This window comes from Sminthopsis crassicaudata, chromosome 1 (genome assembly GCF_048593235.1).
Source record: "Sminthopsis crassicaudata isolate SCR6 chromosome 1, ASM4859323v1, whole genome shotgun sequence".
Classification (NCBI taxonomy): Eukaryota; Metazoa; Chordata; class Mammalia; order Dasyuromorphia; family Dasyuridae; genus Sminthopsis; species Sminthopsis crassicaudata.
In genome coordinates this window covers 75,984,079-76,007,535 of record NC_133617.1, presented here as the reverse complement: position 1 = coordinate 76,007,535, position 23,457 = coordinate 75,984,079, and the positions used below count along the sequence as shown (strand labels likewise).

At 36.1% G+C, this 23,457-nt stretch overlaps 1 protein-coding gene across 4 annotated transcripts in view; it reads right to left on the bottom strand.

Moving 5' to 3' along the window:
* The window catches only part of MROH1 (maestro heat like repeat family member 1), a 175,589-nt gene that overhangs the window by 132,082 nt on the left and 20,050 nt on the right, over positions 1-23,457 (bottom strand). For all 4 annotated transcript variants that reach the window (XM_074262772.1, XM_074262781.1, XM_074262789.1 and 1 more), the window contains exon 3: positions 7,120-7,265. In XM_074262772.1, coding sequence (XP_074118873.1) covers positions 7,120-7,265 — 146 coding nt within the window. The remainder of the gene's footprint in view (positions 1-7,119; positions 7,266-23,457) is intronic.

The window sequence follows — 23,457 nt, the reverse complement described above, 5'->3', positions numbered from 1 at the left end:
TAGGCAGAATTGCCATTTTATTATATTAACTCAACCTACCTATGAGCACTTGATATTCTTCCAATTGATCAGATCTGACTTTATTTGTATGTAAAGTGTTCATATAGTTCTTGACTTTGTCTTTACAGGTAGACTCCCAAATATTTTATATTATCCACAGTAATTTTAAATGGAATTTCTCTTTGTATCTCTTGCTGCTGGACTCTGTTGGTAATTTCTATAGAAATTTCTTGGGATTTTTTTTTTTTTAATCCTGCAACTTTGCTGAAGTTGTGAATTGTTTCTAGTAGTTTTTTCAAGGATTTCTAGGATTCTCGAAGTATACCATGATAATATACCATCATATTATCTGGAAAGAGTGATAATTTTGTTTCCTCATTTTAATTCCTTTAATCTCTTTTTCTTCTCTTTTGCTAACACTAATATTTCTATTATGATATTGAATAGTAATGGTTATAGTGGGCAAGCCTGTTTCATCGCTGATCTTACTGGGAATGGTTTATCCCCATTACATATGATGCTTGCTGATGTGTTTTAAATAGATACTATTAATCATTTTAAGGAAAACTTCATTTAATCTGAGAAATCTATATTTTTGCAATATTCATCCATTTAAATTATCAGATTTATTGGCATACAGTTGGGCAAAAATTGCTCTAATTTCTTCTTCACTGGTAGAACATTTACCCTTTTCATTTTTGATACTAACAATCTGATTTTCTTTTTCTAATTAACTCAAGGTTTATCTATTTTTTTCCATAAAACCAACTTTCAGTTTTATTTATTCAATAGTTTCCTTATTTTCAGTTTTACGAATCTCTCCTTTTATTTTCAGAATTTCAAATCTTGTATTTAATTGGAGGTTTTAAATTTGTTTTTCTTTTAGCTTTTTGAGTTGCATGCCTAATTCATTGATCTTCTCTTTCTACATTTTATGCAATTAAGTATCTAGAAATATAAAACTTCTCCCTAAGAAGTGCTTTGGCTGTATCCCATAAATTTTGATAGGCTGCCTGGTTATTGTCATCCTCTTGGACAAAATTATCTATTGTGTCTATGATTTGTTGTTTCACCCACTCATTCTTTAGGATTAGATTATTTCATTTCCAATTAATTTTTTGTTTATTTTTCCATGATCTTTTATTACAGGTAATATTTATTGCATCATGATCTGAAAAAAGAAACATTTACTACTTCTGCCTTTTTGCATTTGATTTTGAGCTTTTTATGCCCTGATACATGATCAATTTTGGGGTAGTTTTCATGTGTCATAGAGAAAAAAGTATATTCCTGTCTCCATTAAATATTTTTACAAAGGTATATCATACCTAACTTTTCTAAAATTCTATTTACCTCTTTAACTTCCTTCTTATTTATTTTGTGGTTTGATTTATCTACTTCTGAATGAGGAAGGTTGAGATCCCCCACTAGAATAGTTTTGCTGTCTATTTCTTCTTGCAACTCTCAACTTCTCCTCTAGAAACTTGGATGCTATACGGTGCATATGTTTAATGTAGATATTGCTTCATTATCTATGGTGCCCTTTAGCAAGATGCAGCTTCTTATCTCTTTTAATTAGATTAATTTTTGCTTTTGTTTTATCTGAGATCAGGATCTCTATCCCTGCTTTTTTTAACTTCACCTGGCACATAATAGATTCTTCTCCAGCCTTTTACCTTTACTCTGAACGTAACACTGCTTTAAACAACATGTAGGATTCTAGGCTTTTAATCCAGTCAGCTATCTACTTCCATTATAAGGGAAAGTTCATCCCATTCACATTCACAGATAAAATGACTAACTCTTTATTTCCTGCTGTCTTATTTTTTCCAAATTATATATTTTTCCTTTCCCCCTTTCCCTTTTCATCACTGTTTTGCTTCTGACCATCACCTCCCTCAATCTGCTCTCCCCTTTTACAGTCCCTCTCCCCTTTCTTATCCCTTTACTCTTTTATTTCTGTTCTCCTTTCTATTACTTTCCCTTTTCTTTCTTTTCCCCTTTTCTCCTACTTCCCTAAACTATGATACAAGTTTCTATATTAAACTAAATATGTCTGATATTCTATCTTTGAGCCAAATCCTATGAGATTAATGTTCACACAATGTTTATCCCCCTCCCTTCTTTCCCTCAATTGTAATAGATCTTTTGTCTTCATTTGATGTAATTTTCCTCATTTTATCTCTCCTCTCTCTTCTTCCAGTATAATTTTTTTTCCACCAGAAGCTTCTTTATATCATCACAGTAAAGTCAAATTATACCTATATCCTCAAAATATACCCTTAACAAACATATAGTTCTCAAGAGTTAAATTTGTCATCTTCCCATACAGGCATATAAACATCTTAATCTTAAAAAAAAAAAATTTTTTTTCTTTCTTCCCTTTTTACCTTTTTATGCTTTTCCTGAGTTCTGTATTTGAAGAGCAAATTTTCTGTTCCATTCTGATCTTTTCATCAAAAATAAATTAAAATCTCCTATTTCATTGAATGTCCATCTTTCCCACATTTTTACAGTTAAAGGTTCTAATAAAGGTCTCATCTCCAAAATATACAGAGAATTGACTTTAATTTATAAGAAATCAAGCCATTCTCCAATTGATAAATGGTCAAAGGATATGAACAGACAATTTTCAGAAGATGAAATTGAAACTATTTCTACTCATATGAAAGTGTTCCAAATCATTACTGATCAGAGAAATGCAAATTAAGACAGCTCTGAGATACCACTACACACCTGTCAGATTGGCTAAGATGACAGGAAAAAATGATGAATGTTGGAGGGGATGTGGGAAAACTGGGACACTAATACATTGTTGGTGGAGTTGTGAAAGAATCCAACCATTCTGGAGAGCAATCTGGAATTATGCCCAAAAAGTTATCAAACTGTGCATACCCTTTGATCCAGCAGTGCTACTCCTGGGCTTATATCTCAAGGAAATATTAAAGAAGGGAAAGGGACCTGTGTGTGCCAAAATGTTTGTGGCAGCCCTTTTTATAGTGACTAGAAACTGGAAAATGAATGGATGTCCATCAATTGGAGAATGGTTGGGTAAATTATGGTATATGAATGTTATGGAATATTATTGTTCTATAAGAAATGACCAACAGGATGAATACAGAGAGGCTTGGAGAGACTTATATCAATGATGCTGAGTGAAATGAATAGAACTAGGGGATCATTATACACTTCAACAATGATACTGTATGAGGATGTATTCTGATGGAAGTGGATATCTTCAACATAGAGAAGAGCTAATACAATTTAATTGATCAATGATGGACAAAATCAGCTACACCCAGAAAAGGAACACTGGAAAATGAGTGTAAACTGTTAGCATTTTTTGTTTTTCTCCTCAGATTATTTTTACCTTCCGAATCCAATTCTTCCTTTGTAACAACAACAACAAAATTCGGTTCTGCACATATATATTGTACCTAGGATATACTATAAGATATTTAATATGTATGGGAATGCCTGCCATCTAGGGGAGGGAGTGGAGGGAAGGAGGGGAAAAATTCGAAACAGAAGAGAGTACAAGGGATAATGTAAAATATTACCCATGCATATGTACTGTCAAAAAAAAAAAAAAAAAAGTTATAATTATAAAATTAAAAAAAAAAAAAAGAAAAAAAAAGAATGTCCATCTTTCCCTCTGAAAGATAATGCTTAATTTTGCTGGATTGTTGATTCTTGGCCATAGTCCAAGGTCCTTTGCCCTCCAGAATATGATATTCCAGGCCCTTTGATTTTTTAAAGTGGAAGCTGCTAGATCATGGGTAATCCTGATTGTGGCTCCTTGATATTTGAATTGTTTAAATTTGTCCTGTTGTTCTTCTCTGTCTCCATAAAAACTATCTATAGCCAGAGCTTTCTGCTTTTTTGCTCATTTTTAAAGGCTGAGGTCTGCTTTTGGGGCAAAGGAGAAATATTCCAAGATTCCTCTATAAACATCTTGGGGTTGATGCTGCTGGCTTCCTTCCCAGGCTGGGTGGTCTTGGGGTTCAAGGGGCTCACTACTTGCCTTCTATAGTGGTATTGGAAGTCTCACAGTTAATCTGCTGATCCACTGGCTTCTGAACCAGACAGAAATGCTGTTGTATTTTGGCTAAGAGCCTCCCACCAGGTTCCCCCAGGCGGCAGAAGCCTCTATGCCCTGAGTATCCCTGCACCACTGTGCTGTGCCTGTGATGGCCTGCAAACCAAGCCCTCCTCCCCCATGCCCAATTGAGACAGACGTTTCCTGAAGTCCTTCCAAGCTATCTTCTACTGGAAACTTTTTAACACTCCAAGTATTTTTGGGTTCTGTCACTCCAAAACTCATTCAGAGGCTTGCTCTGGTGCTGATCTGAGGGAATCCAAGAAGAACTCAGACAAGGACCTGTCCACTCTCTGCCATCTTGGCTCTGCCCTCTAGCTTTTTTCCTCTAAATTAACTTCAAAGATGGCTATGGGGAAAATAGCAAAATAAGATGTTAGAAAATGCAATTGCATTCCAATAGATTTAGAATGGGAAATGCCACCCACATCCAGAGAGAGCACGATGGAGACTGAACGTGGATTGAAGAATAGTATTTTCAGCTTTTTGTTGTTTGCTTATTTTTTCTATCTCATGATTTTTTCCCCATTTTGATCTGATTTTTCTTGCACAACATGACAACTATGGAAATATTTTTTGGTAGTTTGTTTGTTTTTGCTGAGGCAATTGGGGTTAAGTGATTTGCTCAGGGACACACAGCTAAGAAGTATTAAGTGTCTAAGACCAGATTTAAACTTGGGTTTAAATTTTTCTGACTTCAGGGCTGGTGCTCTAACCACAGCACTAACTAGCTGCCCCTATGGAAATATTTTTAAAAGAACTATACATAATTAACCTATATCAGATTGCTTGCTTGGGAAGGGGAAGGTAAAGGAGAGAGGGGAAAAAAAATGAATGTTGAAAACTATCATTATATGTATTTGGAAAAATAAAATACTATTAAAAAAAATGCAATTGCATAGTGAGAAATGGGGACAAAGGTTTACAGATTACACAGAATCTTATGATGATATATAATGAACATTTTTTTTTAATTAAGAGGTACTATGGCAAATGTCAACGGCACAAAAATGAAAGTACATTTTAACAAATACAGTAATTTGTTAATGATGACAATAAGCTAAGAGGCATTCCCAAATCAGATATCTTTGTCAGACCACCTATTTGTTAAAACAAAGATCAGAATGCTGGATTTGCAATCAAGAAAGCTTGAGTTCAAATACATCCTCAGATATTTTCCAGCACTTAGTTCAAATCTAGCACATATTCTTGTTTGTCCCCCATTTTCGAAGATAACATGAGGGAGATAATGCCATGACATGCAAGTGGATTTAAATGAGAAAGGGCTGTGCAAAGTCACCAGTATCACTTTTCCCTCCATAGCCATCTGGGTCCAGTAGCAAGATGTTGATGGACTGATGACTGGAGATGGAACTGGATGCAGTGGGAAGCAATGACCTTTTGAAACTAAAGTCTTTAACAAGTCTCAGTTTGATTTAATTATTAAGGCTAGGTAAGAAACATGGAAGATATGATTAAAGGGAATGACATGGATAAAGAACCAAAGAAAGGAGACCAGGAAATGGTCAGATAGATAGAAGGTGAACCAGCAAACAGGAGTGTCAAGAAAACACAGGAGAAAGTATTCAAAAAGAGAAGGCAATCAACAATATTGACTACTACAAAGATATCAAGAAGATCAGGAACAAGAAAATTCCATTAGAATTGACCAGTAAGAAATCATTTATAACTTTGGAAATGACAGTTTCAGTTGGATGATGTGGCAAGAGGCCAGATTTCAGAGGACGTAAAAGAAAGAAAGTAGAGGAACTCAAGCTATATGGTTTTCTCAAGCAATTTAAAATGAGGATAGATACAGGATAATTAAGTAACAGAACTGGAATAAATGAAAGGGGTTTGTTTGTTTGCTTGTTTTGTTTTTTTTAGAATGGGGGAGATAGGAATATATTTATAACAAGAAGTCGCCAGAAAGAAGGGAGAAATTAAAGATAAGAGAGTGAGGATGATAGTATGGGCAATTTTCTAGAGAAGATTAGATGAAATAAAGGATATATGGAGAAAATTTTGCCTAGGCCAGGAAAAGGGTCATCTCTTCATCTCACACTGGAATGAAAGGAGAGAGAGCAGGAGAAGACAGCTGAGTGACAGATGAAGAAAGTAAAATCATATCTCAATTGTTTCGGTGAAACATGAGATAGAATCCTCTGCTGAGAAAGTAGGGAATGGGGCTTGAGGAGATGAGAAAGTCTGGAACTATGAAGAGTAGGGTTGCAAATTAGGGAAGAAGAGATCATATAACAGTAACTTGTAGTGGACCCAGTCAGCATCATTTCATGATTTATTGCAGCTCCATTCATCAGCTTAAGTATAGTCCCAAGTTCCCTATTACTATATGTACGCTATTTGAGGGAAGAGACTTTCTCTCTTTTTGTAATTTTTTTTTTTAATATTTGGCCCATAGGAAGCATTTAATGCTTTTTCAGCCATTCAATAAAATTGAATCAGAGCAAGCAAGAGAAAGCATTGTCTATCACTAGGAATCTACTAAGAGTAGTGACTAGTTTAGGTGCTCATGCCATTTAGATAGAGGGAGCGGGGGAAGACATACAAAAGGGGAAGAAATGTTGACAATAAAATCTTTTATATCAAAAATGCACCTGAAAGTTAAATTTCTGTATTCTCAGGTAGCCTAGAATTATCACTTATGCTTAAGGAACAAAAGTGCTTCTCACTCCTCCTGGAAACACTTTCCCAAAAATCATGTTTTATATCAAGTAAGGAATTTAACAGAACTATGAGACATTAATTGTAGGGAAAATAAAACATACACAAAAAATAGCAGCTGCATCAGCGAAAGAAAGGAACATATAATCAACTTTGTGGAAAATCAATGAGGCAGCCCTGACAGGGATATGTATTTTGAAGAAAAGGTGTAATAGAAAAAAATCTCAGAAGTGATAAGACAAGACCCTAGAAATTATTCTTTTTCCTTTGCCTTAAGAAGCCTGCCTTCTCCCAGACCCATTTTCTTGCATATCACAAGCTAAAAGCTATATTACCTTCTCATGCTGCCGGAGATACTCATCACAGGCATTAAGAGTTTCTTCAGCTTTTGATTCTCCAAGGTAACACAAAGAATTGCAAAGCTGCTCTTGCACTAAAGGATCCTTGTCTGTGACTGCATCTATCAACGTAGTGGCAAGCTCTGAAAAAGAGAAAGTAACAAGAATTTACGAATCAAGGAACATAAAAGTTCTATGAACCATTTTGCTCTCAAAAAATTTTTCCACCCCCAAAGCCATGCTAATCCAAGGCCCTCAACAATCCATACTTGGGCTATAATAGCTTTTCTTAGTCTCCCTGCCTTTTTCTTTTACTTAACTACAATCCATCTTGTCATTCAACTTATCTAATGGATTTTTTCATCATGTCACTCTTCTGGATGGTTCTAGCTACTCATGACCAAATTCCCCATCTGAGCAAGTGAGCTGCCCCATGGTCAGAATTCATGCAACTTACACCACAACACTCTATTACCAAATTTCTGTTGTAACCAAGCTAATAAACCTTCTACACCATGCTCATTCCAGCCTCTATATCTTTGCTGTTCTCTCTACCTTAAATGACTTCCTTCCATTCCATCTATTTAAATCTTCAACCCCTTAATGAAAGCCTGTCCCAGTAACATCTTCCATCATAGTCCTCTTCTTACTGATTTTTTCAGGGTACTTATTATATATACTAAAATATTATTGTATCATTTATTTCATATTCAATGCTTTATTTTGTGCTTTTATAGAGTTCTCAGTTTTTCCTCATGTATGACATGAAAAATGACTTTAGCATATGGCAGAGTATGTTAATTATAGATATATAAAAAGATTGCCTTGCTGCAGCAAAGGCCCAATTGAATATGTAACATAAATTTTTGATTTTTTGTTAATTTTTAGCATAAACAGAATTTTATTTTTTTCCAATTACATGTAAAGATGGTTTTCAACATTCATTTTTTTTTAATAATGGCTTTTTATTTTCAAAATATAGCAAAGGTAAAATCTTGTGCTCCAAATTTTTCTTCTTTTCTTCCCCCAACCCTCTCCTCTATACAGCAAGTAATACAATGTATCTTAAACATGTACAATTCTTCTATACATATCTCCACATTTATCATGTGCACAAGAAAAATCAGATCAAAAGAGGAAAAAAAATAGAATACAAAAATCAAGCAAAAAACAACAAAAAAGGTGAGAATACTACAACACTTGTTTTAATTTAAATTTATTTATTTACACAGCATATTCATGGGTAATTTTTTCCAACCTTTGCAAAACGTTTTGTTCCAAATTTTCCCCTCCTTCTCCCCATTCCTCCCTTCCTTGGCTGGCAGGTAGTCCAATACATGCATAACATTTATTTTTAAAATGATTTTAAGTTCCAAATTTTTCTTCTTCTTTTCCCCTCAAGACACGCAAGCAATCCAATATATGTTATCCATCAGCAATCATACCAATCCACATAGTGGTGTTGTGAAAGAAATAAAACAAAAGGAACAAAACCATGGTGGGGGGAAAAAAAAAACCAAGAAAGTGAAAATAATATGCTTTGATTTGCATTCAGATTTCAAAAGTCTTTTCTAGGATATGGTCAGCATTTTCCATCATGAGTCCCTTGGAATTGCCTTGGACTACTGCATTGTTAAAAAGAGCCAAGTCTATCATAGCTGATCATTGCACAATATTGCTGTATGACATAAATTTGTAGTGAATCTGGTTAGAACAGTCTAACTTTCTCCACTTTAGTTCAGTAAGCACATGTGTAGGAGTAAAGGTGATGGATCGCAGGAATAATCAAAGGCTGGGTTTTTGACTAGGCAAAACTGGGGGGGATCAAGGGACTGGAGGTCACAAAATGAACAAAGAACAAGATCTGACATTGCAAGGCAGAGGAAGATATGGAACAACATACTGTGGTCAGATGAAGAGAGTTTCACAAACATGGAAAGGGAGGGAAAAATCAAGGGAAGGCCTTGCACTGAACTCCCTGAGTGAGAAAGGAGAATGTCCCAGCCATCAGTAGACACGATCTCCCAAAATGTGGTGGGGTTGTAGATAGAGGAGAAGGTCAAAAATGAAAGCGAGTTTGTTGCTAATGTTCCAGGTATTCTAGAGAACACAGAGGAAGGTATGAGCAGTGTTAAGGATGTAGTATTGTGAGGGAAGGGAAAGAGGAATGAGTCGCTGGAGATGAAGAATGGTTTGAATGATAACCTCTAAGGGTTCAGAATCACTGGGATATAGAAGATTTGATCTAGAAGAGTTTGTCCATCATTGAAGAGTTTAGATAGATTTTCTTTCTTTTTTTTAATTGAATTTTACGTTTTCAATCAGCAAAAAAATCCATCTTCTTGCTTCTCCACATCTCCCTCCCCTAATTGAGAAGAAAAATAAAATTACCAACATGTAGTCAAGCAAAAGAAATTTCTGCACTGACCATGTTCAAAAGAACTACATGTATAACGTATATAAATACACTCTTATAAATCAACTACATTATATATTAATGTAATTATATTGTGATTATATTACATATCATATATAAGTATATTGTATAGTCTCTCTTTTCCCTTCTATTTCTATACAATATCCAATTGTATGTGCATTTTCTTTGACCAGTTCAGATGAGAGTGAAATTCAAATCATCAGCTGCTCTCCCATCTCCTTTTTGCTTCTATAAGACTTCTACATGCATAACTGATTTTACATGAGAAAATGTTTCCTAACTTCTCCACCCCACACCAGTATATTCCTCCTCCCAGCTCATTTTATTCTTCTTTTAGGACCATCAAAACATAATCAGAATACTTTCAGGCCTTCAGTCTAAACAGGGTTCCTTTATGACCTCCAATGATGATAGAACTTAAAGAGTATCTTATCTCTCTATATTTAAATATTCTTGTTTAGTTTCTCATAATTGTGGTTTTTTAATATTACTCTTTATGTTTGAACGTCACAGTTTCTATGCAACTCTAGTTTATCAGGAATGTTTAAAAATTCTTTCTTAAAAGGCCTGAAGAGACTTACACGAACTAATGCTGAGGGAAATGAGTAGGACCAGGAGATCACTGTATACTTCAATAATATTATATGAATCAATTCTGATGGATGTGGCCATTTTCAACAATGAGATGAACCAAATCAGTTCCAATAGAGCAGTAATGAACTGAACCAGCTACACCATGTGAAAGAACTCTGGGAGATGACTATGAACCACTTCATAGAATTCCCAATCCCTCTATTTTTGTCAGCCTGCATTTTGGATTTCCTTCACAGGTTAATTGTACACTATTTCAAAGTCTGATTCTTTTTGTACAGCAAAACAACTATTTGGTCATGTATACATATATTGTATTTAATTTATGCTTTAACATATTGAACATGTATTGGTCAACCTGCCATCTGGGGGAGGGGGGAGGAAGGAGGGAAAAAATTAGAACAAAAGGTTTAGCAATTGTCAGTGTTGTAAAATTACCTATGCATTTATCTGGTAAATAAAAACTATTTAAAAATAATAATAATAATAATAATTCACAGATTGTCAATGGGGAATGGATACATGGGAAAGAAGGCCTTATGCTAACAACTCCAAAACCATAGTAATTAAACTGACCAGTTGCAATGATAAATAACAAATTCTGAAAATTACAAGAAAGACCTTTGAATAAAAGGAAAGGAAATTCACAAGACTATTTTGTACCCAGAAAAAATGACTGAAGGGACTGTAATGTGTTCAATAGAGCAAAGGTACTCAAGACGCAATGTAAGCCCAATCATCAATGAAAAAGATGAGCAATCAAAAAAAGAAAGAACTTTAAATATAAAACATTATTTCTTCCATTTCTCATTCCAGAAATTCAGAAATTTCTATATTAAAAGCCCATTCCTCCCCAAGTAGGGGAGCATTCCAAGTAGGAATGCTATGTAGCATTCCACCAATTCTGAGGATGACACAGCACTATTGGGGCCTGTTCTGATCACCCAGAAGTCTTTTGGTGTAGAAACTTTTGGGCTGGTGATCAGTGAATTGTCCTATGAGGGAGAAGGCTGAACTGCTTTGGTATTTAGCCTCCAAGGAAAACCACTGTGAAATGAATGATATTAGTAAAGGGTGGGGAATATGGCTCCAGATCTATGGGAAATGATCCAACACTCAGCAAGGCAGAGAAACCTTTGTAATTTGAGATTTTGGAGCTATAACATGTTGCTTCTGAAAGAGAAATGAGAATTATGAAAGCAGAATTTATGATTTGCACAGTAGAAATAATGAACAAAATAGAAAAAAAAACTTGAATTTCTAATAATAAGCCTCACCAAAGAAACAAAAGAGGGAACAATAGATTGGGAATATAAATACACAAAAAAGAAAGACATCCTAATGGAAGTGAACATTAGGAACATTAGTGAACAATGGAAAGAACATTAGGAAAAAAAATGTTCACTGTGCAAGAAAACATATAGATCTTAAATATAAGATGCATAGAGACATGAACTTAAGAATATTCAGTTTTGCTAGGTAAGATATTCTTGTCTGTAAATCTATTTACTTTAATAATGGAATATCATATTCCAAATCCTCCATTCATAGTGATGGCTGTTAAATCATGGGTGATCATGAAGATGGCTTCATCCTCAAATTCATTCTTTCTATATTCATTTTTTTTTTCTGTTATGGGTGTTTTTTTTCCTCTCTCCCATAGTTTTTCCCGTTTGCTCTGATTTTTCTTTCCCAACATAATTCATAAAACAATGTGTATTTAAAATAAACTAAAAAAAAAAAAAAAAGAAAAAGAAAAAAAAAGAATTGGTGGATTTTTTTTTTTTTTTTTATTTCCACTTTGCCTTCTGGTTCTTTTTGTTGTTGTTTTGTGAGGCAATTGAAGATTGCAAGATTACACTGCTAATATCAAGTGTCTGTGGCCACATTTGAACTCAGATCTTTCTGACTATAGGGCCAATGCTCTATCCAGTGCACCACCTAGATGCTCCTGTTCTCTGCTTTTAAGAGATCTGGATAGTTTTTCTTGAAATATAAAAGCTCTTTCTTTGGTCTTTTTTTTTTTTTTTTCAAGGCAAATGAGGTTATGTGACTTGCCCAGGGTCATACAGTGTTAAGTGTCTTAATCATGATTTAAACTCAGGTAAACTCCTGATTTCAGGGCCAGGGCTTAATCCACAAGCCATCTAGCTGCCCCAGTCAAATTATTTAAAATTTTTTTTCTCCTCAATATCTTAAATCCTAGGTCTGTTATTTTTGCTATGAGATAACCTTACATTTTATTTTTCAATCTTTTGAATTTGTTTTGATATTTCTTACTGTCTCATTGTATTACTGGTCTCTATTTGGTCCACTCTCATTTTTAGAGTTTGGTGCTTGGGTATTATACTTCTTATGCTAAGCTGTTAATTCTTTTTTCAATGCTTCCTTCCATAGCTCTTCTTTTCAGTATTTCCCAGTCTTAGCACATTTCAATTATAAAAATATTTTTAAACTCATTTCCTCCAGGAATTCTAAATTAATTTCTGTTCAATCTGGATTTTTTTTTGGCTTTGCCTGTATGTTGAGTGTCCCTGCCATAACAGTTTTTATGGTGAAATTCTTTTCTTTGCTTGATTTCCAGCCTATTTCCTGACTTCAAACTTTGATGACAGGTTTTCTTGGAAAATATCAGAGTGAATTGCCAATTCTTTCCCAGCTCATTTTATAGATAATGAAATTGAAGCAAAGAGGATTAAATGGTGTGCCCAGAGTCAAAAAGTGTCTTGAGGCCAGATATGAACTAAGGTTTCCTAAACTCCATGGAGGTTTAGCATGTTGTGCCACAGTTCCCTTTTAATGCCCTGACCCAGTTTCCCTAATTGTTCTATTCAGTTACTCTGCCTTAGGTTATAGCCATTCCCTCTTAATGTTTGATAGGAAAAAGGTCTTATATCTTAGACTTCAGACTATAATTATTCCCTCAATGTTTGATGGGATAAAGGTCTTTATCCATTTTAGACATCTTTAGAATATCAGGAGCCTCTCCAGTACCTTCCATTATGTCATTGTTCTTGTTACCCTATAAAAGAATCTTGCATCTGACATTCGAGGTTGGATTCTTTGAGACAATAGTCTCGTTCAGCCCTGGGACCAAACCATGGCTCCATTTGGTTCCAGTAAATCTCTCCATTAAATAAATTATTAAATTGTTCTCTATTCGCTATCTTGATCAGTTTCTCCTGCATCACAAGCACTCTTATCTACTGTATCAAATCAAGTTCTTGAATGTTGTATTATTCTAGGATCTTAGAGATAATTAAGGATTGAGAACTACAAGCTTAATTTTAGTGTTCCCAAAATGGGAGTTAATCCAAGACAGTCTAATCATGCTTCCTTGAATTCAAAAAGTTCTGGACCTTAAGCAACATTTGGCTGCTCCTGGACTAAGCTACTATTAGCCACCTGGAAGACTCTGCTGGTTCAGTGACCAAACTGCAAGCTTCCCTTTGATCTGGTATTCCTGCCCTGATTATTCCTCTGTAGGCTTCAGATATTGCTAGAAATTAGAAGCTGCTCTGCTCCCAGGGGTCCAAACCAAGGTCCTGCTGCTTGCTGCTGAACATTCACCTCTCTCAGTATACCACCTAGCTCCCTCATATATTTCTTGCTCTGGGTTGCTATCACAGGCAAAGGTCCCCTTCTGCCCTGAATCTATGACACACAACACTCACTGAGGAGTGAGTTCCAAAGCTACCAGTTCGCATTTGTTCCCACACCTTTAACAAATTCAAGGCACTTGAATATGGACCTCAAGTACACATCTTCTCCCTGCACTAGAATATTCCACATGACACTCTCCTGGCCAGGCTCTGTCTCCAGTGTCCCAAAACCTATCCCACCATACCGCCTGGGCTGGAAATTTTACTTTTTCTTGAATTTCTCCAAGATGTGTGTTTTCTAAATCTGTATATAGGCGTTTGGGGTGTCAGGGGGGTTTCTGTGAGAAGGGAAAAATTAATCAGTCAATACAGATTTGGATATCTAGATATTCATATTCTTAGGAATGGAGTCTTCTCAAGGACTTAGGCAGTTCCAAGCAAGTGAACCAAGTACTTAGAGCTTGAAGAAATGGTGTTATTTCCCTTCCCCTCTCCCCCAATACCTCCTGCAGGTTAGAAACTTGATGGAATGGTTTTTTCCCTATTCCCTGGAAGGATCTGGTGCTCCATGAAAGGGAATTTCTTCTATTCCCATGGGAAACTATTGGCCAGTCATGAGTCCTAGCACAGTGAAAGGCTGTTTTCTCACTTTCCTCGTAGGAGATCGCTTACAATGTAATGGAACTACTCTTGTTGCAAGGAGGTGGCCAAAGGAATGGTACCTTCTCCTCTCATCCCACAGGCATGAGACTGATACAATAATATGGCATTTCTCCTTTTCCCCAGGGAAGTTAGATATTAGGAGGAAGCATAGTGTGAATTATGATGACATAATTTTTTCCCCGATAATATTCAATTCCTACTATGTGCTAAATATTTTCTCATTTCATCTTCAAAAGAACTCTGAGAAGTAGGTACTGTTATTATCCCCATTTAACTGTTAAGGACACTAAAGTAGGTGATGTTTTAAGTGATTTACATAAAGCTAGTAAGTATCTGAGACTGGATATGAATCCAGATCTTTCTGACTCCAAGCCAAGCTCTGTTCCTTGAGACACCTAGCTGCCTGTATGAACTTATACCTCATCCTGGACTGGGCATTCGTGAAACAAAGATGAAAAACACAAGGAGCTTAAAGCCTAATATTGGGGATATGGCATGTACGCAAATAAGCATAAAGCAAAGTAAAATATTATTGACACTCATATGCTCTCAAAAGAGTTGAGGCAGGAAGTAAGGGAAGCAGAAGGCAGAGCCGTAAAGAAATCAGTACTTAGGGTACATACTAATTTACCAGGAATGGTGCTAAGCACTTTACAAATATTATCTCAGGTTGATCAGTATATCAAACCTTAACATGAACTGAAACTTTACAAAAGGATTTCGATGGGAAAAAATGAGGGATTCATTAAAGAAAAGAGGAGTAGCTGGAATCCAATTATAAGGGGCTTAAAACCAAAGCATTTAATTTCCCAAGACTTTTTTTCCAATCATCGTAATTGTTTCTACTCCCATGCATAATACTCCCAAACACCCAATCACATAACTCTTCACACATAAGCTTCAAGAAGATGGCCATCCATGGACCCACACAACACCTTACACCAAGACCAGATCAAAATGGGTCCATGATTTAGGCATAAAGAATGAGATCATAAATAAATTAGAGGAACATAAGATAGTTTACCTCTCAGACTTGTGGAGGAGGAAGGAATTTGTGACCAAAGAAGAACTAGAGATCATTATTGATCACAAAATAGAAAATTTTGATTCTATCAAATTAAAAAGCCTTTGTACAAACAAATTGAATGCAAACAAGATTAGAAGGGAAGTAACAAATTGGGAAAATATTTTTAAAGTTAAAGGTTCTGATAAAGGTCTCATTTCCAAAATAAAGAGAGAACTGACTCTAATAAGAAATCAAGCCATTCTCCAATTGATAAATGGTCAAAGGATATGAACAAACAATTTTTAGATGATGAAATTGAAACTATTTCCACTTATATGAAAGAGTGTTTCACTATTGATCAGAGAAATGCAAATTAGGACAACTCTGAGATACCACTACACACCTGTCAGATTGGCTAAGATGACAGGAAAAAATAATGATGAATGTTCGAGGGGATGTGAGAAAACTGGGACACTGATGCATTGTTGGTGGAGTTGTGAATGAATCCAACCATTCTGGAGAGCAATCTGGAATTATGCCCAAAAAGTTATCAAACTGTGCATACCCTTTGATCCAGTAGTGCTACTACTGGGCTTATATCCCAAAGAGATACTAAAGAAGGGAAAGGGAGCTGTATGTGCCAAAATGTTTGTGGCAGCCCTTTTTGTAGTGGCTGGAAACTGGAAACTGAGTGGAAGCCCATCAATTGGAGATGGCTGAGTAAATTGTGGTATATAAATGTTATAGAATATTATTGTTCTGTAAGAAACAACCATCAGGATGATTACAGAGAGGCTTGGAGAGACTTACATGAATGATGCTAAGTGAAATGAGCAGGACCAGGAGATCATTACACACTTCAACAACAATACTATATGATGATGGATGTCCATCAATTGGAGAATGGTTGGGTAAATTATGGTACATGAAGGCTATGGAATATTATTGCTCTGTAAGAAATGACCAGCAGGATGAATTCAGAAAGGCTTGGAGAGACTTGCATGAACTGATGCTGAGTAAAATGAGCAGAACCAGAAGATCACTATACACTTCAACAACAATACTGTATGAGGATGTATTCTGATGGAAGTGAATATCTTCAATATAAAGAAGATCCAACTCACTTCCAGCTGATCAATGATGGACAGAAATAACTACACCCAGAGAAGGAACACTGGGAAGTGAATGTAAAATATTAGCACTACTGTCTATCTACCCAGGTTACTTATACCTTCGGAATCCAATACTTAACGTGCAACAAGAAAATTGGATTTACACACATATATTGTATCTACGTTATATTGTAACACATGTAAAATGTATGGGATTGTCTGTCATCTAGGGGAGGGAGTAGAGGGAGGGAGGGGAAAATTTGGAAAAATGAATACAAGGGATAATGTTATAAAAAAATTACTCCATGTGTATGTACTGTCAAAAAAAAGTATAATTATAAAATAATTTAAAAACAAAACAAAACAAAAAAACCCAATACTATATGATGCTCAATTCTGATGGAGGATCCATATCAGTTTCAATTGATCAATGATGGACAGAATCAGCTATATCCAGAGAAGGAACACTGGGAAATGAGTGTAAATTGTTTGCATTTTTGTTTTTCTTCCCAGGTTATTTTTACCTTCTGAATCCAATTCTTCTTCAGTAACAAGAGAACTGTACGGCTCTGCACACATATATTGTATCTAGGATATACTATAACATGTTTAACATGTGACTGCCTGCCATCTAGGGGAAGGAGAAGGGAAAAGTCAGAACAGAAGTGAGTGCAAGGGATAATGTTGTAAAAAGTTACCCATACATATGTTCTGTCAATAAAAAGTTATAATAAAAAAATAATAAAAAAAAAAAAAAGTAGGCCGGCCATCACAAATGCTTGCAAAGTGCCAAACAAAGTGAACATTAAGAACCCAGCTTTTCTTTAACCATCTAGAAACCTTTCCCCCTGAATCTGAGCAAGGCTTCTGCATTCAAAATGACAAATATTTATTTTCACATACTTTAAGAAAACTACTTTGATGGTCCATGGAGGAGATATTAGAGAGGCAGGCAGATACCACCAGCAGGCTACTGCAGGATCCAGATGTGATATTATGAGGGCCTGCATTAGTGGTAAAAGTTATCAGAGGAGAGGAAGCATCTTCAAGAGATGCTGCAAAGATCAAATCAACAGGCTTTGGCAACAAACTGGATATGGAGGGTGAAAGACAGTGAGGAGTCAACATAGACACAAGTGTGAGGCACTGGGGGGATAGTGTTGCCCCCTAAAGTAATAGATAAAACAGGAGAACACACACGAACCTAGAAGGGCCAAGCTATGTTCTGGGCTCCAGGTTTGAGTGGGAAGGATATAGAGTGAAAAGGGCACTGGATTTGAAGCCAAAAGACCTGGGCTTCTTTATTCAAATCTGTGACATACTATCTTCTAGGACTTTGAAAACATCCTTGAACTTCTCCTCATTCACCTCAGTTTTCTCATGCATATGAGAGTCTTTAAGGCTCTAAATTCCAAGATCTTATGAGGTATTGAAATGCAGAATATTGCAAAATAAGTGTCAATAATTCCTCAATCATCAAGTATTAGAGACCAAAGCAGGTCTAAATAGGGCCAACAGTTGATCCCAAGCTATTTTTCTCCTGCTTGGTTGTTTCATGGTTTATAAATCCTGTATCAGGATTTATACTCACAGAGGCCTAAAAGACTACTGTAGGATCAATATCATAGAATTGCTTTTATTTCAAAAATGAATGAAAAATCATTTTATTAAGCATTTATGTATAAAGCTCTGTGCTAAGCATAGGACATATTAAGTAAAAAGCAAGACAGTCCTTGCTTTTAAGCTCTCAATATGGGAGCCAACTATTAAGATTTCAGCAACAAGTATGATGGAAAAGCTCAGTAGGTCTTAGGATACAAAAGCAAAGCAGATGCCAATGGATATTTTTAAAAATCATTTCCATTAATAAAATCCTGTCAGTCTCTAATGCTGAGCCATATGATAGCATCAGTAATTCTAATAAGGAGAACATTTTTTTTCTGTGATTGCCAAGGAAGCAAAGATTGAATGAAACACTGAAAGAAATTGTCAGGTGGTAACTACACAAAGGCAGGAATAAAGTTAGCTCTAAACAAGTATTAGAATATCAAGTGCTCATGAATAGGCCAAATGACAATTCTACCTATATTAATCTACTTATTCAATGCTATACCAATCAAACTGTTAAGAAATTAGTTTATGGAGCTAGAAAAAATAATAATAAAATCCATTCTTGGTCAGGATTAGAAGAATAAAAAATGAGAAGAATCCAACTGTATCTCTATTGAAGCATTAGAGTCAGCTTTATAGAAAGAAGGAAAAAGAAGTAGAGGTAAAACATACCAATGTGAATTTAACAAATAAACAAAAAAGAACAAGTCTATCCTGGCTAAAATAGAGAGACTATAAAGAGAACAAAGAGGAAGAAGTTTGGTGGATTAGACTAGATTCAATATAAGGAGGATCTCATAAGCAAAAAAAGAATTCTGGTTTGATCCAAAAGTTCACAAAGCTTGCATAATTATTTTACAAAAAAAAAAAAAAATTACATAGTATGTAATAGTTACAGTTCAACATGATTTCAAATCTTTTGTTCATTTCACTATAGGATTCACTCTAAGAAGGGAAAAGGATATTTTGCAATTGGAAATCAAATAGATTTTTTATTGCTTTTTTATGATCAAACAATGAAATATGTTTCTTGTTTAATGATGTCTTTCAGAAGCTCAATGATTCTTAAAATATTCCTCATTGTCCTGTTTAAAATAAATTATTTTTGATAAGACAATTCTTACGTTCTAGCATCTCACATAAAGATGATCACAAAAACTTCTTTCATTTCATTCTAATGTAGAACAAACATCTTTAATCACAGAAAAAAAAGTATAAAAGAGATAAATAAATAAGCAAAGGTTACTGACTGAAAAATCACAAGGGTAGAAGCAAAAAGCAAATTGAGGATGAACCTATGCAGGAAAAGAAAAGTAGAAAAAAATCAAAGTCTAATATCTTCAAGATTACATCTAAAATAGATTTAAGTATTGCATTCCACTAGTTATTAAATTGATTGGCTTAAAACTTTAACACACAAGCTGAAAACCAGGTTAAGGCCATACCATGTCACAGGTAAAGGAAAGAGACTTCTGAGATATAGCAGGGCCCAGAAGCAGACTTCATCACTTTATCTTCTTTTAGATAATTAATGGAGAAATTATAGTGGACCTACTCTGAAGATACTTAAAAACTTTAATTATCTGTGATCTCAGAAAAGTACAGATGACAACCCATTTATGCAGCCTCAAACTGACTTGTCCATGTGTTTCCACAAGGGATCAAACCCAATGTTCATAGGGCCTTTTCTCTAAGTTTCTTGACATTGTGTGTATACCAGTGCTGGCCATCACTCCTGATACAAGACCACCTATGCTTGAAGAATATCTTTTAGATAAAACTGATTAAAGCTTTAATTGCAATAAAGACTATGGTATTCCTTGACCTGCAGAGATATAGCCTCTATGAAGGAATACAGATGTTTAGATGACAGGCCTCAGTTTCTGAGAGAAGCTTGCACTTCCTCCTGTCTTCCCTCCTGAGCTCAGACTAGTAGATATGTTGTGCTGTCTGTTCTTCGTACTGAGACCTCAAGGAATGTCCTCTTGGAAGCGTGTGAACTAGATATTAAGTGAGACACAGTGTCTTCAGCCTTCAGCTAGTTGCAATTTCTTTGCAATATTACTTCTCTCTTGAAGCTGATATTGCCCACCAAGACATCTTGGTGTTTATTTCTAATCAATAAAGCCTTTCCTATCACAGCTTTGAGTAGGTGAATTCTTTCTCGATGGACCCACCCTTAGCACTTTGGAGAAAGAGAGGAACTGTAAATCCATCCCTGACCTATCCCACACCCTCATCATTTGGTGGCTCTCAAGTTTTTTACGGAGGTAAACCCAAAATATCACCCTTCTACAGAGGGGAACAGTTCAAAATTCCCAGGAACTGTGGCCAGAACCGTTGGGAGCTAGGTAGCTCTGAGAATCATTTTTGCTTGGGAAAAACGAATTCCTGTATATTGACAAATAGCCCTCTGTTTGTTGGACCTTCCAGAGATGTCTGCTGAAGGTCATGCTATAGAATTGTAAAGTTTTTGGACTTGTGTGGTGGCAAAGATGGGTCAGCTCTTCTCCATCAGCAAAGCCAAGCCACCTGGGGTAACTTTGGACATAGCAGGTATGCTAATCTCGTTTCTCTTTGATATGGGGGGTCTCTTTTTCTGTTTGGCTGGAGCGTTCAGGTCCTACTCCCCCTCCCCCCATAAGGTAATGGGAATTGAGGGGAGACAGAAATTGTTTGGAAACCCTCTCCCTGCTGTTTGGGGACCTGTTTCCACATTCTTTTCTAACCATCCCTTCCTGTCCCAGCCCATTGATGGGTATAGATTTGATAATGAAACTGGGAGCACAATTCTCTCTGCTTAAACCTCCAGATAATCTCTTTCCTAATTTTGGGATTATTGCTAGACCCCTCTATGATTCTATTCAAGGTCCTGATAACTTTCCTCTTGAAGGGGGACCTGAGCAGGTTAAGGCTTTTAAAACTCTGAAAACCAAACTGTCCAACTAATTTACAGAAACCTTTTACTCTATATGTAAATGAGAGGTGTGGGCAGGCTTTGGGAGTCTTTACTCAGCCTCTAGGACCTGATCTCAGGCCCGTGGCTTATTTCCCTAAGAGGATGGACTCAGTTTCCCTAGAAGGGCCTTCGTGTCTCAGAGCAGTGGCTGCCACTGCACTGTTAATAGAGGAAACCTCCAAACTAACCCTGGGTCAGCCATTAGAGGTTTTAACCTCCCACAGAGTCCAGAGCATTCTAGAAGCCAAAGGGCATCAGTGGCTCTCAAGTAGGAGGCTTACTAGGTACCAGGCTCTCCTGCTAAATACCCCTGACTTGTCTCTCCGAGTCTGTTGCACTTTAAATCCTGCCACTCTTTTCCCTGACGTCTCTCAGCCAGGTGAGATTGTCCATGATTGTGAGGAAGTTACAGATTCTGTCTACTCCAGCAGATCTGACTTAAAGGACACCCCCCTTAAGAGCCCAAATGGGGAGTGGTTCACCGATGGGTCTAGTTTTCTCAAGAATGGGAAGAGAGAGGAACAGAGAATAAATACTCTACCTCTCAGACTTATGGAGGAGGAAGGAATTTATAACCAGAGGAGAACTAGAGATCATTATTGATCACAAAATAGAAGATTTTGATTACATCAAACTAAAAAGTTTCTGTACAAACAATACTAATGCAAACAAGATTAGAAGGGAAATAACAAACTGGGAAAATATTTTTACAGTTAAAGGTTCTGACAAAGGTCTCATTTCCAAAATATACAGAGAACTGACCCTAATTTATAAGAAATCAAACCATTCTCCAATTGATAAATGGTCAAAGGATATGAACAGACAATTCTCAGATGATGAAATTGAAATTATATCCACTCATATGAAAGAGTGTTCCAAATCACTACTGATCAGAGAAATGCAAATTAAGACAACTCTGAGATACCACTACACACCTGTCAGATTGGCTAAGATGACAGGAACAAATAATGATGAATGTTGGAGGGGATGTGGGAAAACTGGGACACTGATGCATTGTTGGTGGAGTTGTGAAAGAATCCGGCCATTCTGGAGAGCAATTTGGAACTATGCCCAAAAAGTTATCAAACTGTGCATACCCTTTGATCCAGCATTGCTGCTATTGGGCTTATATCCCAAGGAAATACTAAAGAGGGGAAAGGGATCTGTATGTGCCAAAATGTTTGTGGCAGCTCTTTTTGTAGTGGCTAGAAACTGGAAGGTGAATGGATGTCCATCAGTTGGAGAATGGTTGGGTAAATTATGGGATATGAAGGTTATGGAATATTATTGCTCTGTAAGAAATGACCAGCAGGAGGAATACAGAGAGGCTTGGAGAGACTTACATCAACTGATGCTGAGTGAAATGAATAGAACCAGAAAATCGCTGTACACTTCAATGCTGTATGAAGAGGTATTCTGATGGAAGTGGAAATCTTCAACATAAAGAAGATCCAACTCACTTCCAGTTGATCAATGATGGACAGAAACAACTACACCCAGAGAAGGAACACTGGGAAGTGAATGTAAATTGTTAGCACTACTGTCTATCTACCCAGGTTACTTATACCTTTGGAATCTAATATTTAATGTGCAACAAGAAAATGGGATTTACACACATATATTGTATCTAGGTTATACTGTAACACGTGTAATATGTATGGGATTGCCTGTCATCTAAGGGAGGGAGTAGAGGGAAGGAAGGGATAATTTGGAAAAATGATTACAAAGGATAATGTTATAAAAAAAAATTACTCATGCATATATATTGTCAAAAAAATTTATAATTATAAAATAAAAAAAGATAAAAGCAAAAAAAAAAAAAAAAATCATTCGTCCCACAAATAAAAATTAGAAGTTGTGCAGAAAAAAAAAAAAAAAAAAGGAATGGGAAGAGAAAGGTGGGCTATGCTGTGGTGTCTCTTCATAACAGGGTCTCAGAGAGAATGACTGGTACAAGAACCTCATCCTCCAACAATAGTATCTTTCCCCTTCTCCCAGACACCAGGCTTATAATTAGCCATTTAACAACATAAATGGCATATAGGGACTGCTACCTTTCCTGGTACTGCACTTTGGAATCCTAAACTTCATTCAAACTATGCTGAGAGAAGAGACTCAGTCCAGGTTCCCCTTTCTGGCTTCTTTATCTCTGATAGGACAGCAATCAAGAGGTGGAAATAGGCCCTACCCTCTAGAGGTAATCAGATATGTGGCCTCTGGTGGGCCAAAGCAAAAACTGCTTGAACATCTTGGCTCAATCTCTATATCCCTGAGCATCAGCAGTAACCTATGGGAAGCTATCTCCTATCTTTACCAGATATTTGCAAACATATTGCTTCAAATTTCTTAAAGGG